The sequence below is a fragment of the Protopterus annectens genome, chromosome 9.part0 (assembly GCF_019279795.1).
Source record: "Protopterus annectens isolate FY-2018-M chromosome 9.part0, PAN1.0, whole genome shotgun sequence".
In the NCBI taxonomy this organism is placed as follows: domain Eukaryota; kingdom Metazoa; phylum Chordata; order Ceratodontiformes; family Protopteridae; genus Protopterus; species Protopterus annectens.
This window is the reverse complement of record NC_056743.1, coordinates 157,654,189-157,668,744: the sequence shown is the minus strand read 5'-3', so window position 1 is coordinate 157,668,744 and position 14,556 is coordinate 157,654,189. Positions and strand designations below refer to the sequence as shown.

At 40.4% G+C, this 14,556-nt stretch overlaps 1 protein-coding gene across 1 annotated transcript in view; it reads left to right on the top strand.

The window, feature by feature from the left end:
- Positions 1–14,556, top strand: part of LOC122811101 (high choriolytic enzyme 1-like) — a 154,085-nt gene that overhangs the window by 46,265 nt on the left and 93,264 nt on the right. Inside the window, exon 5 of the mRNA XM_044082678.1 lies at positions 7,556–7,673. Coding sequence (XP_043938613.1) covers positions 7,556–7,673 — 118 coding nt within the window. The remainder of the gene's footprint in view (positions 1–7,555; positions 7,674–14,556) is intronic.

Here is a 14,556-nt window from a genome sequence, read left to right as displayed (position 1 = left end):
AGTTCGCAGATGACTGCAAACTGGGTGCCATAATCAGCTCTCCAGCCGACACAAGCATCCTCCAAAAGGGCCTCATAGAAACAGACAACTGGTGCCAGAGCCATGGCCTCAAGCTAAATGCCAAAAAGTGTATAGTCATCCCCTTTGGCTAAAACAAAGTGCCCACAAATTACCACATAGGTGGTAATCCATTAAGTACAGAAGAAGTAATTAGGGACCTGGGGACCCAAGTTGATAGCAATCTCTCATTTGACAACCACGTGGTCAAAGCGGTTAGAAAAACATTTTATATAGCCCACCTAATCATGAAGGGATTCACATCTAGATCAGGGGAGGTCATCGTGCCTCTTTACTCATCCCTCATCAGGCCCATAATTGAGTACAATGCCTCTGTTGGGATGTACCTTACCAGACACCTGCAGCAACTGGAAAGACCCCAAAAGTACCTCACCAAGAGGATCAAAGGGCTCAAACAGATGCCATATGCTGCCCGGTTAAAGAAACTCCAGCTCTACTCAGTGGCATACCACCTGTTCAGAGGCGATCTGTGCCTGACATATAAAGCCATGTCCAACCTGGAATTAATGGACATGCTGCACCTCAGAAAATCCAAATCCCATCGAGCTACGCGCTCGAGAGACTTGAACCTCAGCACTGAAATAAATAGGACATGCTGGAGGGACAGATTCATAACCCAGAGGCTCCCTTCACTCAGGAATAAAATCCCAGTCCAGGTTAGGCAAAGTCCCTCATTGACTCTCTTCAAGAGGACTCTTGATGAGTGGATGGGAGATCATAGGTTTACCCCGGGTATCACTTCTGTGTCACTGTTAGACAGAGGCACAGTATACTAACCTCGAAAAAGGGCATAGCAAAATAAATTTAAAATGGGTGGCGAAAGCCAAACACATTCTGGCTAGGCTTATAAATGGCCTAGGGCAGATAGCCTAGTATGAACCTATGAACCTATAACTCCCCAAACAAGCACTGTCTGTAATATGGGGGAAACTAAACACTAGGGTTACTTATTAAATATCAATTTAATTCACTTGAAAAGTTGAAAAAGCAACACATTTTGCAGCAAGAAGGTGCACATGATTGAAAACTATGAAATTCTAGTGTCTGGCATTATTGACTGACTGCATTTATCCATGACAGGGACATGGTGAACATAACGGGCAAAATCATGAATGTTCTGTTACCATTTCTGAAATATACATACCTCAGAGAAAAATTAATATTCAAAGAAATGGCAGTCTTCTATGTAGTACTTTTGGTCATTCAGTCTTTTATGAAAGAGTCTTGTAATGACAAATGGTTACCAAACTTAGTACTATGTACCTCCTTGTCAGGTGACCTCCTGTATTAAGCATACTGGAAGCCTATCTAACCTCTCAGTACAGATACATTTTTATTTTATTTATTTATTTATTTGCAGTTTGTTAACTGGGAAAGTGCATTGGGCCAAAGTGAACCCTTTTCAATTGAAGCCCGGGGAGAAAAGCTGCATACAAGGAAAGAAAAACCCTGTCTTGTTTTTATGTTACACCCCATACTCATAATGATACAAGTGAAGTAATACTGCAAATCCAGCCTTAAAGGATAAGTCTTAATCATTGCAGATGACAGAATGGCTTGGGAACTCTCTTTAGATTCATTTTCATACTTGGATTGTCATAGTTAAATAAATTACTTACCATAGCAGACAAAACCTCTGCACAGAAAGCATACTTGACTCAGTCCTTTTAACATCATGCTGATGGCAGAAATAAAAATAATTTAAAGAAAGAGGACCTGACTTGATAAATCTGGCTTTTCCAGAAGGATAAATCAATGACTTTGTAAGGTAGATTTTTTGCAATATAATTTTGTAAAGTCTACTGATTTTTTTTTAATATGCTTATGTTTTTATGCCACTTTGTTATTTCACTCTTTGTTTAAACTTGTGCTTCTAAGTAGTATCCCACTATCCTACTGGAAAATGGAAGAGTTATTGCTATTTGGTATTCTAATTGTATACTAACTTGGAGACTCAATATTTGGCTGGCTGTACCTACTTTTCAAGCCGATTTACAGCATTTATAGCATTTACTGTCTGTTTTTTTTCCTTGTCTCTGTAATAAAACAAAAAAAAAAATCTCTTGTTTTCCTGCCTTACTGAACTAGAGTAGTCCAGTTTCAGAGTTGCTGATCCCTGGGCTTTGTTTTTAGTTCCTGTTACTGATTCATTGCCTTATTAGGGAGGAGGGAAGTTTCTTTGCTTACCAGTGGGAGTGGGAAGCACTGAGCAGCCTTTCTGTCCGATTTGGTGAAGTTTCAGCCAGAAACTAGTAGTCCATTGGTTGTTTTGGGCCAATTCCTAGCTCCCTTCAGCCCCCTGCTATAAAACACGCTAAACGCACGTAGCGCGATTTAGCTGAGTTACCACTGTTGCACACAAGAGCAGCGGCGGTTAAACAAGGTTAAACTATTTGGGCCATCTAAATTCCACTCTTCCAATTTTCCCTTAAAACTACCTTCCTCGAGCTGTACTGCTGATCTAACCAGCATATCCTATAACTGAAAAGTTCATCTCTACTTGATTCCCAAGTAGACTATTCTCTATCTGTAAAGCCTAGCACTTACTCCTACAGTACTTGCACCTTGATAAAGCACTCTTATTATAGATAGTACCCCACCAGCCTAAAACCCACTTCCCCGAGTCCTTTGAAAGTCTCTTTATCTACTACTTCTAGTATGTCGAGGGATCAGTTGCTAGTGTCCTCTCCAGCTCAACTGGTGAACCTGGGAATATTGAGGCAATGTTACAACTGCCTCATGTACACAGACAATCCTCTCCTTCTCCCACAAAACACAAATACATGCGAGAGATGCAACTATACGGCCAAACTGGAGGCTGAGCTCTCTCAACATAGGACTGGCAAGACCAGACAGGAGGAGAAGGTAACCACACACAATACATACCCAGTCACACATGGTACCATCACAACTTCAAATCATACACATACTCACACAAAGACATACTCGGAGGCTCTGATCAAAATTTACCAAAACAGCAGAGGCCACCAAAGCAGACACCCAAACAACTACCACCTCACGACCCAACACATGCAACACATAGACCACACAGTCAGAGTGTCAAACAGTCACAGCCCTTAAGGCCAAACAAAATGCCAGACACACTTGTCATTGGTGATTCCATAGTCAGACACACTGACGTCCCGCTCACCAGACTGAGTAAAGAGAAGGTCACAGTAAGCTGCCTGTCAGGCGCTAGAATCCGCCACATAACGCAAGCACTCAGGTCTCTCAACAGCAGGTACAAGTGCGACTCAGTCATTGTCCACGCTGGTGTCAACGACCTGAGACGCACCTCCTTGGACTACATGAAAAGGGACATCGAGGAGCTCTCTGATTATGTAGCCCAGGCAGGTATGACCCTGACCTTGAGCAGTATCCTACCTTCACCTAGAATGATGCCACAATACAGTGATAAGATGATCAGCTTTAATAATTGGCTTAAATTCTGGTGTCATTCAAAGGGATCAATGTCTGTCTGCCTGGGATGACATGCTGGACAAGCCACGCTGCTTCATGAGGGACGGCTTGCACCTGTCACCCTGGGCTTCGGATATTGGCAAAGGCTCTTGCCACCCCATAGTGCCTTTTTAGGCAAGGCTCAAATTCTAAACCTACCACCCTAGAACACCAAAAGGAAAAAACTAAGGGTAATGCTGCTCAATGCCAGAAGTCTCAATCTCAAGATGCACGCACTCGAGGCCCTTCTCAATATGGAGAACATCGATGTCTGTGCTGTGACAGAAACCTGATTCAAGGCTCCTGAGAGCACCCCAGCACTAACAGGTTTCACCTCATATCATGCGTTCCGGCCCCAAAATCCGGACAACACCAAGAAAGGAGGGGGGGTGTCCATATTCATAAAGGACACCCACACCTCAAGGTTGGTGGCAACGCATGATGCATCGGAGACCATCCAGGTGCAATTAACCATAGGCAAGACTGCTCTGCAATTTGTAGCATGTTACAGGCCACCCTCTCAAACTCAGGAACCTCACATGGCCTTCCTGAAAACATTGGAGGGATAAATGTATCTCCAAACACCATCATACTAGGTGACTTTAACTACCCTAATATAGACTGGGAACACTACTCAAGCCCGAACACTCTAACCCAAAGATTCCTGGAGTTCATAAACTCAAATGCCATGGAACAACTAGTCACCATCCCCACAAGAGGAGAAAACATACTTGATCTCATCATCACGAACATGGGATCAAAATGTTCAACACCGGAAGTATACCCCTCACTGGTGAGATCAGATCATAAACTAATCTCGCTGGAGGTCCTCATCCCGCCCCGACCTGAAACAAAAAAGACAACAGTGAAAACTTCTCAAAAGCCGATTTCACACTTCTAAAAACTAGTGTGGTCTCCTTTAAGGCCCCTGAGCCAGTGGTAAACATTACTCAAACCGCTGAATCACTTACAAATGCCTTCTACCAGCACCTACAGGACTGCATGGATCAGGCAATCCCAAACAAAACTAAGACTCTCTGTACCAAAGGCAAGCGTCCAGTCTGGTGGACCCCAGCCATAAACAAGCTCTACAACAAAAGGAGGAAGCTACTACAAGATAGAGCAAAATCCTTGAAAGGTAAGACACCTTTGATCATTATAAGTAAAAACTAAGAGCTCTCATAAAATCATCCAAGGCAAATTTTGAGAGAAAAATCGCCAAGGACTCTAAAGAGAATCATAAGGCCTTCTTTAGCTATGTTAGAAACCTAGGAGGAAACTCCCAGATATGCTCAGAATTAGTTCAAAATGATGTGAAAATTACTGAACCTACACACATTGCCAACATACTGGCTGACAGGTTCAGTGCAAACTCCCCCTCCCCAAAGGAGAGATATCTATTCCAGAGGATTGTAGCCCCAAACATCTCCAACGCCCAGGTGAGAACTGCCCTCACTAAGGCAAAAAACACAGCATCCATGGGACCGGATGGTGTCCCCAGCTGTGTGCTTCATGAACTCAATGAGGAATTAAACCCACAGTTAGGACAGCTGTTTAATCTTAGCCTCACCTCAGGATACGCACCCAAGGAGTGGCGCACGGCGACTGTGGTCCCACTTCATAAGGGCGGTGCCTCCACAGACCCTGGAAATTACTGCCCCATTAGCTTGACAAGCCTTATCTGCAAAGCCATGGAGAGGATCATAATGGAACTCATAAATAAAGACATAGGGAACTTGCAGACTTTGGATCCAACTCAGTTTGGCTTTGTCAAAGGCAGATCCTGCCTCTTAAACTTGGTTGACTTTTTCGAGACAGTCACCAAGGCCATTGATGAGGGAAAGGCAGTCCATACAGCCTACCTCGACCTGGCAAAGGCCTTCGACACAATACCCCACTCAGGTATCATCGAAAAACTCATCAGCTTGAATGTAAACCCATACATCACAAGATGGGTTGCAAACTGGCTAAGTGACAGAACCCACAGGGTCAGAGTTGCTGGAGCCATGTCAGACTCAAAGCCTGTCACAAGTGGTGTCCCACAGGGCTCAGTCCTGGGTCCACTCTTGTTCGGCATCTACTTTTCTGAAGTACAAGCAAACACAGGAGGGTTATGGCTGACAAAGTTTGCAGATGACTGCAAACTGGCGCCATAGTCGAAAACACATCTGACACAGATATCCTCCAGAAGGGCCTCACAGAAATGGATAACTGGTGCCAGAGCCATGGCCTGAAGTTAAACGCCAAAAATGCATAGTCATACCCTTTGGGAAAAACAAGGCTACCCCTAGCTACCATATAGGTGGCAATCCACTGAGAACAGAAAAAGTCATCAGAGATCTGGGGACCCAGGTTGACAGTAGCCTTCGTTTGACACTCATGTTGCTAAAGTAGTTAGGAAAACCTTCTATATCACCCACCTGATCATGAAGGGATTCACATCTAGATCAACGGAGGTCATTGTCCCGCTGAACTCAGCACTTATTAGACCTATGATTGAGTCCAATGCCTCGTGCGGAATGTATCTGACCAGACACCTGCTGCAGCTTGATATGCCCCAAAAATTCCTCACCAAAAGGATAAAGGGTCTCAAAATATGTCTTATGCTGCCCGACTGAAAGAACTCCAGCTCTATTCAGTCTCATACCGCTTGCTCAGAGGTGACCTGTGCCTGACATATAAGGCCATGTCAAACCCAGATTTGATGAATATGCTTCACCTCAAAAATCTAGATCCCTCAGAACCACAAGGGCGGGAGACTTAAACCTTGACACGGTTATAAATAGAACGTGCTGGAGGGACAGATTCATCACCCAGAGACTCCCTATGCTGTGGAACAAAATCCCGGTACATGTGAGGCAGAGCACCTCTCTGGTCTTGTTCAAGAGGAATCTTGACCAATGGATGGGAGATTGCAGATATACCCCAGGGATTACTTCAGCGTCACTGCTTGACAGAGGCACAGCAAAATGATAGGCATAGTTTTTATTCAAACTAAAGGGGTGGCGAAAGCCACATAACTATGGGCTAGGCTTATAAATGCCCTTGGGCAGATAGCCTAGTATGAACCTATGAACCTATGAACCTATAAAAAATTGGTGTGAAAGAGTGGTGCAAAGCACAAGTAACAGAAAAAAAACACTCTGTGTGTTTTTTTTCTGTTACTTTTCAAGAGCCTTTCAAACCAGTTTTCATTGTCTGCAGGTTGAGAGACATACACAAATTGCAAACACATGCCTTTACTCTCTGTACTGGTGATAAGTTGCATATCCTCTAATTATTTTCCAAGAGACACAATTCTAAATACCAGAGCAACTGTTCCATAAGAAAGAAAGCAAATTCTAAACTATTTCAACAATCTTGCAGTGTTAATTCCATTTGTTACTTTGAAAACCTCAATTAAGGGAGACTTTCATGTTTCTGGACAATTAGCTGAGGAGAGGAGGAAAAAGCTGTAACACAGCAGTGGTCCCTCCTTTCCCACTGGAAACAGACAGGAGTCAATGCTTTACAGTCCACTAGGGTAGCTTGTGCCACAATATATTTGAGCAAGCTAATTCCATTAATCAGTGCCTGCTCTGAATTTGCTTTAAGTTGGGAACTGGCATCCTTTGGTCTGATGGTTCCCAAAGGACATCCTGGCATGCCAGTTTGTCCAACTAAAAGCCATGGGGGACTAACTGACATTTGATGGATAGTAAACCAGGACATTTAATGAAATCATTTCTTGCATCACTGGAGTGGGTAACTCCTGGAAGAAAAGCTGAACATTGAAAAAGTATATCAAATAATGATTATGCATTAAAAATTGAAATTAACAAATGAATACACATTAAACATGAAAATGAACAAAGCAGTACTTGAAATTTAATCTCGTACCATCTTTCCAAGCTCCTACAAATAAAAGTATGTCATGTGACAGTAATGTGTCAGAAATAATATGCTCAATAAACTAGAGTTTGTTACTGCCAGCACAATGTTATACCATCTGATTATATTGTTTGATTCTTTATTCTAGGAAGGAGCGACAGACAGGTTATATTAGGTGCAATGAAAGCCATAGAGAAAGTAACCTGCATTCAGTACAGACAACGGAAAAAACAGAAAAACTACCTTTCAATTACACCACGTACTGGGTAAATACAATTTATTGATTGTCTTTGCAAATATTACCTCATGTCATTTAAGTTAGAGTATGATATGTTAACAGTTAGTGAAACTTAAATAATTTTTTTTTTGCACAGTTATAATTATAGTCTGTTTTACAATTGTACCCAGCAGTTGCAGACAGGGACAAGAATTAGACAGTGGCAGTTGAATGGGTGGGGCCAAATTGAAAGGGGTGAGGTTAACTTAACAGGGCGGCGCTATGGTATAGTTGGAGCAATACTGATCATGCTTACCATTTTACATAAAATAACTGCTCAATCAGTATTACCCACGCTGAATAGTCTAACAAATGGGTCTATATTACGAAATCGAAAACCCATTTCAGTGAACACCACAACATCAAAGCACATAGCTCGAACCGCAAATACGCCGAACCCCCTAAACTGTGAATTTTCAAATCTGGAATCATCATAGCTGGCCAACACCACTGTGCGCTGCATACAACATACCCAAACATAATAAATAAAACACATACATACACTAACTAAATGCTACTTCTAACCCTACACTAAACTTTACATACATTGCTATCTATGCACTTACCTTAAACCGCACCCTAACCCTAAGGTCCGTAACTATCGCACACTTATCCTACAGACATATACCCAAACAAAACAAACAATCCACACACATACACTTAACAAAATCCTACTTCTAACCCTACACTAAACCTTACATACATTACCTATCTATGCACTTACCTTAACTTGCACCCTAACCCTAAGGTTACTGTCCTACACTTACCTTATGGAGCTACGTAGGCAGATCAACTATGACACTTCGACATTTCATGTTTCGTGGTTTTGAATGTTCGCCGTTACTGTAGTTCGTGCTATAATTGGTGTTGTGGTATTCGCTGAAACGGGTTTTCGATTTCGTAATATAGACCTAACAAATACTAGACTAAATTGCATTTCAGAGCTAATGAAATGTTTAAGTTATGCTACAACAGCACAAAACCTAAACATCTCTAAACAGTAAAAAAGTAATTGGTCTTGACTGCATGAAACTATTATGAATAAACATGATGAAGTAAACATACATTGTACTGTATCAGGTCATCTGCATTTTGTACAATGCCAAGTGAAAAGTAAGGAGATTTAGAAATCTCACTGTACTATATTAATTTACTATTCACAATTCAAGGTTACTCCAATGCCTTACGTGCCAGTGGTTCTGAGAGACACCGACACAGGCTTGTGTGACAGCTGACTACCAAAATACACATTAATCTTACAAAGCCTGAAGTACAACAGTAAACAGCAGGGACAGTCAACTCTTTTAATTCACAATCAGCCCCCCCCCCACCCCATTACCGAACAAAAGCATATGCTTTGGCCCTGCCAGGATTAAATTAACATACTTTCATTAATTGTATTTAGTTGATATTAATATACGTCACAACTTTTATGTGCCAGCTGGCCCTACACAAATACACATTTCATTTTATTTATTTTACTTTTGTTTACCCAGGTTTGTCCAACTGTCTTTAATAAAAAAAAAATCTTTTTAGCATATGGCCAGGGGCAGGGAGAAAAGATCTAATATATTACAAACATTTTTAGACAGACATTCAGTATACACATGAACAGATATGAGATAACATGCATTAAAATGGCTTAAGCATTTGATAATTAGATTGCATTCATCTGAAAATACAGACAACTATTACAGTCATACAAAGCTAGAATTACAACAGCAAACAGCAGGTCCATTTGCTTCATTCACTCCACCCACAGTATCCGATTGATCTTGCAAGATTAAAAGACAAAAAAAAAAAGAACAAAAGACAACACTGTTGTTAATGTATATATTTTTCACATAAACAATAGCCAGAGCTCAGAGATTGTGTTTGATTGTACTTCACTCAAATGCACATTACTCTTGTAAAGGAAGTCAGAAGTATAACAGTAAAGCCAGTCGTTTCATTCACACATACTAGGCATAGCCCCCAGCCAGATTGCCAATCCACAATATCTGCTTTGAATCTACCAGGTTTAAAATAATGGAGAGAAGACAATGGTTACCTTACTGTATTGTTTCACATCACATGGTCGATAGCTTGCAGAGGATCTTACTTAGCTCACTCATACACACTTTAGTAACGCAAGGCTATAACAAAACATTCACACGCCATCCTAATCTACCTTGACTGACCCTGCAAAAAGATTAGGTTAAAAAAACACTTCATCCACAAATAGCTTCTAAAATACACTGAATACCTAGTATCTGTTTGACCCCTGTCAGGATATTTTATTAGGAAAAAGACTTCCACAGTTAAGCAGCATCCAAAGCACACTGCCTCATTAGTATTTGGTTAACCCTGCCAGGATAATATATTAAAAAAAATTATCAACAGCCCCTAAAACAGTCTTCCAGTGCCTAATATATAGTTAACCCTGCCAGGATATTAAATTAAAAAAAAAGAAAGTCATCAACAGCCCTCAAAACACACAGACCACTAGTATTCAGTTGACCATGTCAGTGTATTATATTAGAAATGGAAAATCATCATCAACAGTCCCCAAAACACATTGCCTCCCTAGTATCTGGTTAACCCTGCCAGGATATTATATGAAAAAAGAAAGTCATCGCTAGGATTTTATATTAAAACAAAGAAAGTCGTCAACAGCTCCCAAAACACATAGACCACCTACTAGTATCAGGTTGACAATGCCAGGATGTTGTTAGAAAGACATCACAAACAGCCTCCAAAACTCACAGCCTTCTACTGTCTGGTTGACCCTGCCAGCCTATAGGCCCAGGATGTCAGAAACAAAAACTGATATAGGAGACTGCATCGCTACACCAAGATTTAACAAGGATCTGGGCGACCCTGTCAGGAAATAATTAAATACAGAAATTATCTGGTCGATCCTGCCAGGAAATAAATAAATAAATAAATACAGAAAGTATCTGGTTGACCCCACCAGGAAAAAAATGCAGAAAATATCTGGTTTATCCTGCCAGGAAAAAATAAATAAATACAGAAAATAACTGGTTGACTCTGCTAGGAAAAAAACCTGAGAAATTACCTTAAAGTTTAAACACTAATCTTCGATCAGATCTCTGATTTTCTCTTTGTTTACTTATTGCTCATCTTTTATCTCTCCACTCTTTCACTCTCTACCTTGCCACTTTAGTGTAGAAAGAGAATGTGAGAGTAACCGGACTAATCACCAGCCATGTCACATACTTAAACTATGTGACTGGCTGCTGACTTCACGGTCCTGTCAGGTTCCTATTTCTTGTGGTTAAACCACAATGACTTCTAGGCATTTTCACTGATGCCTGCGGTTTTCCCAATCTGGACTGTTTTTAAGTGAAACTCGAGCATGCATGCATGCTGCTCTGAGTAACGCTTACAGAGTCACATTCAACTTTGCATACTGGCTTGCAGCTTGAACTGCCAATAGTATGTAAAGTTTAATAATTAATTATTTTTTCTTTTTTCCTTTTTTACCAGCCCACTAGCCAAATTTGGCACTGGCCCTTCTGGCATTCTCCAGAACTTCCAGATACCCAGTCCACCCCTGGTACCCAGTATGGTAGACTGAAAAGAAACTAATGCAAGGCATTACATTTATTGCATATGCAACTTTATGGATTCACTACTTATATAATATTCCTGATCTATTTCTCATTAGCTCTTTATATTCAGAGCTAAGTAATCTTATATTTCCTTCAGTTTTCTTTATTGTTTTGGTAACATGAGGCAAGCTTCAGAGTCTAGGTTACATTTAAAATAGCTAACTTTGAAATCAATCCAGCATTTCTTCTTCCCTCTTTTATTTTGTCCACTTTTACTTTATTCTTTCAACATATGCCATAATTGTATGATTTACGCTCCTCACACACATTCCTTGATGCATTATAAATCATGGTTTGTTTGTCTTTTACTAAAGACATGTAGTGGTGGGGAATACTCTACAGCAGCAGTGCTGTATGATGTATAAACTTGCTTTGTTCGCTAACAAAGATATTGTCCAGAACAAATGAAATCCACCATATGCTTTTTTATGTTTATGAAATGATCCATTTTTAGTTTTATCTATATAATTGTTATTGTTTTCCACGTTTTCACATTTTTTCAACATATTTCAATATTCTGAAATTATTATATCAGAGGTCCCATAAGCACTACTCAATGACTTTATACAAAGCATTAGACATATTGCATAAATAGCATAATTTATGTTGCATCAAATAAGATAGCAATCTCATTACCCCTCCTTTTAACTTTACTCCCTTTCTAAGCCCCCTTGCCCCCCCCCCCCCATCACAGCACTGCCTCTCAGTTTTCAAACTCCTCTTCCTGAATTCTGGTATTCAGTTCTTTGTATCTTCCTCTGTTTCCCTTGTGTATATCTTACTGCTTAACTATTAACTGAGTTTATGATAATTACAATATTCTTTCTCCCATTTGTAGTTCCTGTGTTCTCTATTGAACTCCTCATCTTTTCTTCCAGTTCTTGCATCTTCTAACCATTGATCCACTCTCTGTTCCCTAGTCCTCACCTTGTTTTGTGTATTCCACTATTCTAACCATTGATCCTCTCTCTGTTCCCTAGTCCTCACCTTGTTTTGTGTATCCACTATTCTAACCATTGATCCTCTCTCTGTTCCCTAGTCCTCACCTTGTTTTGTGTATTCCACTATTCTAACCATTGATCCTCTCTCTGTTCCCTAGTCCTCACCTTGTTTTGTGTATCCACTATTCTAACCATTGATCCTCTCTCTGTTCCCTAGTCCTCACCTTGTTTTGTGTATTCCACTATTCTAACCATTGATCCTCTCTCTGTTCCCTAGTCCTCACCTTGTTTTGTGTATTCCACTATTCTAACCATTGATCCACTCTCTGTTCCCTAGTCCTCACCTTGTTTTGTGTATTCCACTATTCTAACCATTGATCCACTCTCTGTTCCCTAGTCCTCACCTTGTTTTGTGTATTCCACTATTCTAACCATTGATCCTCTCTCTGTTCCCTAGTCCTCACCTTGTTTTGTGTATCCACTATATTCCTTTCTTTCCTTGCTCTTGCTATTTCCTTCCTACCTACAAAATGACTTGCTCTGGTCATTTCCTGAATGTGGTCCCAACTCCAGATAGAACTACCATTAATATGGAATTCTCCTCAGAAATATCTCACTACAGATTCTCTGAGGCATTTCATGTGGTCCCAGCTCCAGACAGAACTACCGTTAATATGGAATTCTCTTCAGAAATATCTCACTCCAGATTCTCTGAGGCATTTTCCATTGCTGGCTAATGTCCTTACATGACTACTGCATATGAAATTGGTCTTCATTCGCCAATAACACCACTAGCAGGATGATGTCTGAACTCACCTCTCTTTTTGTACCATGGAGTTCTGTAACAACTGTGCATTAATCTGGCATATATGTTTCCTACTGAATCTACCTTATTTAAGAATCTCATCATGTCCAACTGTTTCTTTCCAGAGATGGTCTTCCTTCCACTTCCTAGGCTGTTTTACCAATGCTTTCCCCAAACTCTCCATTGCCATCTGGGTTGTTCTTTCTCCCAAACACTTGTATATTCTCACTATCTTACCTTCTTGTCTTTTCCCAGAATCATAATATTTTTTTTCACATTTCCTTTGGCTTCTCTAAATTCTTTCCTTTACGATTTATCTTACACTCTACTTTCCAACTCTTCCTCTATTTTCTCCAAGAATTTTCACAAGGAACATTCTGTGAAATAACTAGTCCCCTTCTCCTAATTTATATTGTTTGCTGGATTTCTTCAAAAGAGGCGAAACTTCCATCTGCCTCTCCTTTCAAGTCCTTTGTTAAACTAATGCCTCTCTTCTCTCAGTCTCCTACTTTTCTTTCTGTTTCATCTGCCTTCCTGTCTCAGAATGTACTTAATCATCTTTCCATCCATATACCTATTATAGGTTTTATTCTGTGAGAACTCTTCAGTGGCCTGTTCAACTATTCCTTATTGAATTTTTCATACATAGCTGTATACCACTCTTTATATCCCTCCATTTTCCAAATTTATTTTCCTCCTTTGAATTCACTCAAATCAAATCTCTGAGTTAGATTATCGCTATTATATATAATTTGAAACCCAGTAGTCCCCATGCTCCTAACTTTTTATCCACTCGCAATCTATCTTTCGCTATTCACCTTCTTTTCCCTCTCCATGTAAACGTGTCACATAGCTGCTGAAGCTCCTCTATCTATTTCTTTTGATGTTCTTAATTGAATTGTCCCAGTATGAATTACATGTGGCAAAATAAGGCACCTTATCAGACTAATCCTTCCCCCAGTATATAAACTTTTGCCACTCAAATATCCAACATCATTCCTATTCTCCCCATAGTTCCTCCCACTTTCTCCTTCAGACCTGTTCTACTTTCATTAAAACCTTCAAGCCCAAACACAACTCTTCTACTCATGTTTCTTTCAATTCCACTTATCCACTCTCCCTGTTCCTTACTCTTATTACTACTGACCTTTCTGCATTAAAGTCTAATCCTGCTTCATGCCTGAATGCACTGACAATTTGCAAAATCTGTGGGAGTTGTTTTTCTGCAGCTTTTAATGTTATCATACAGTCATTTGTAAACAAGAAGATATTACATTACTACATGTCATTATACCCCCCCCCCACACTTCCTTAATTTTCTGCACCGAGCATTCGCTTACTATGAGGAATAATCCTAGTGACAGGGGGCATCCCTTTGGTATCGCTCCCCTTTTTTATTTTGTCTGACAATCTCTTGTTTATAAAAAAAATGTCATGAGTGTGGCCCTGTACAAGGCAGCTACTACCTGAGACCAGCTCCAATTCCTCACTACCTGAGCTATTACATTATGC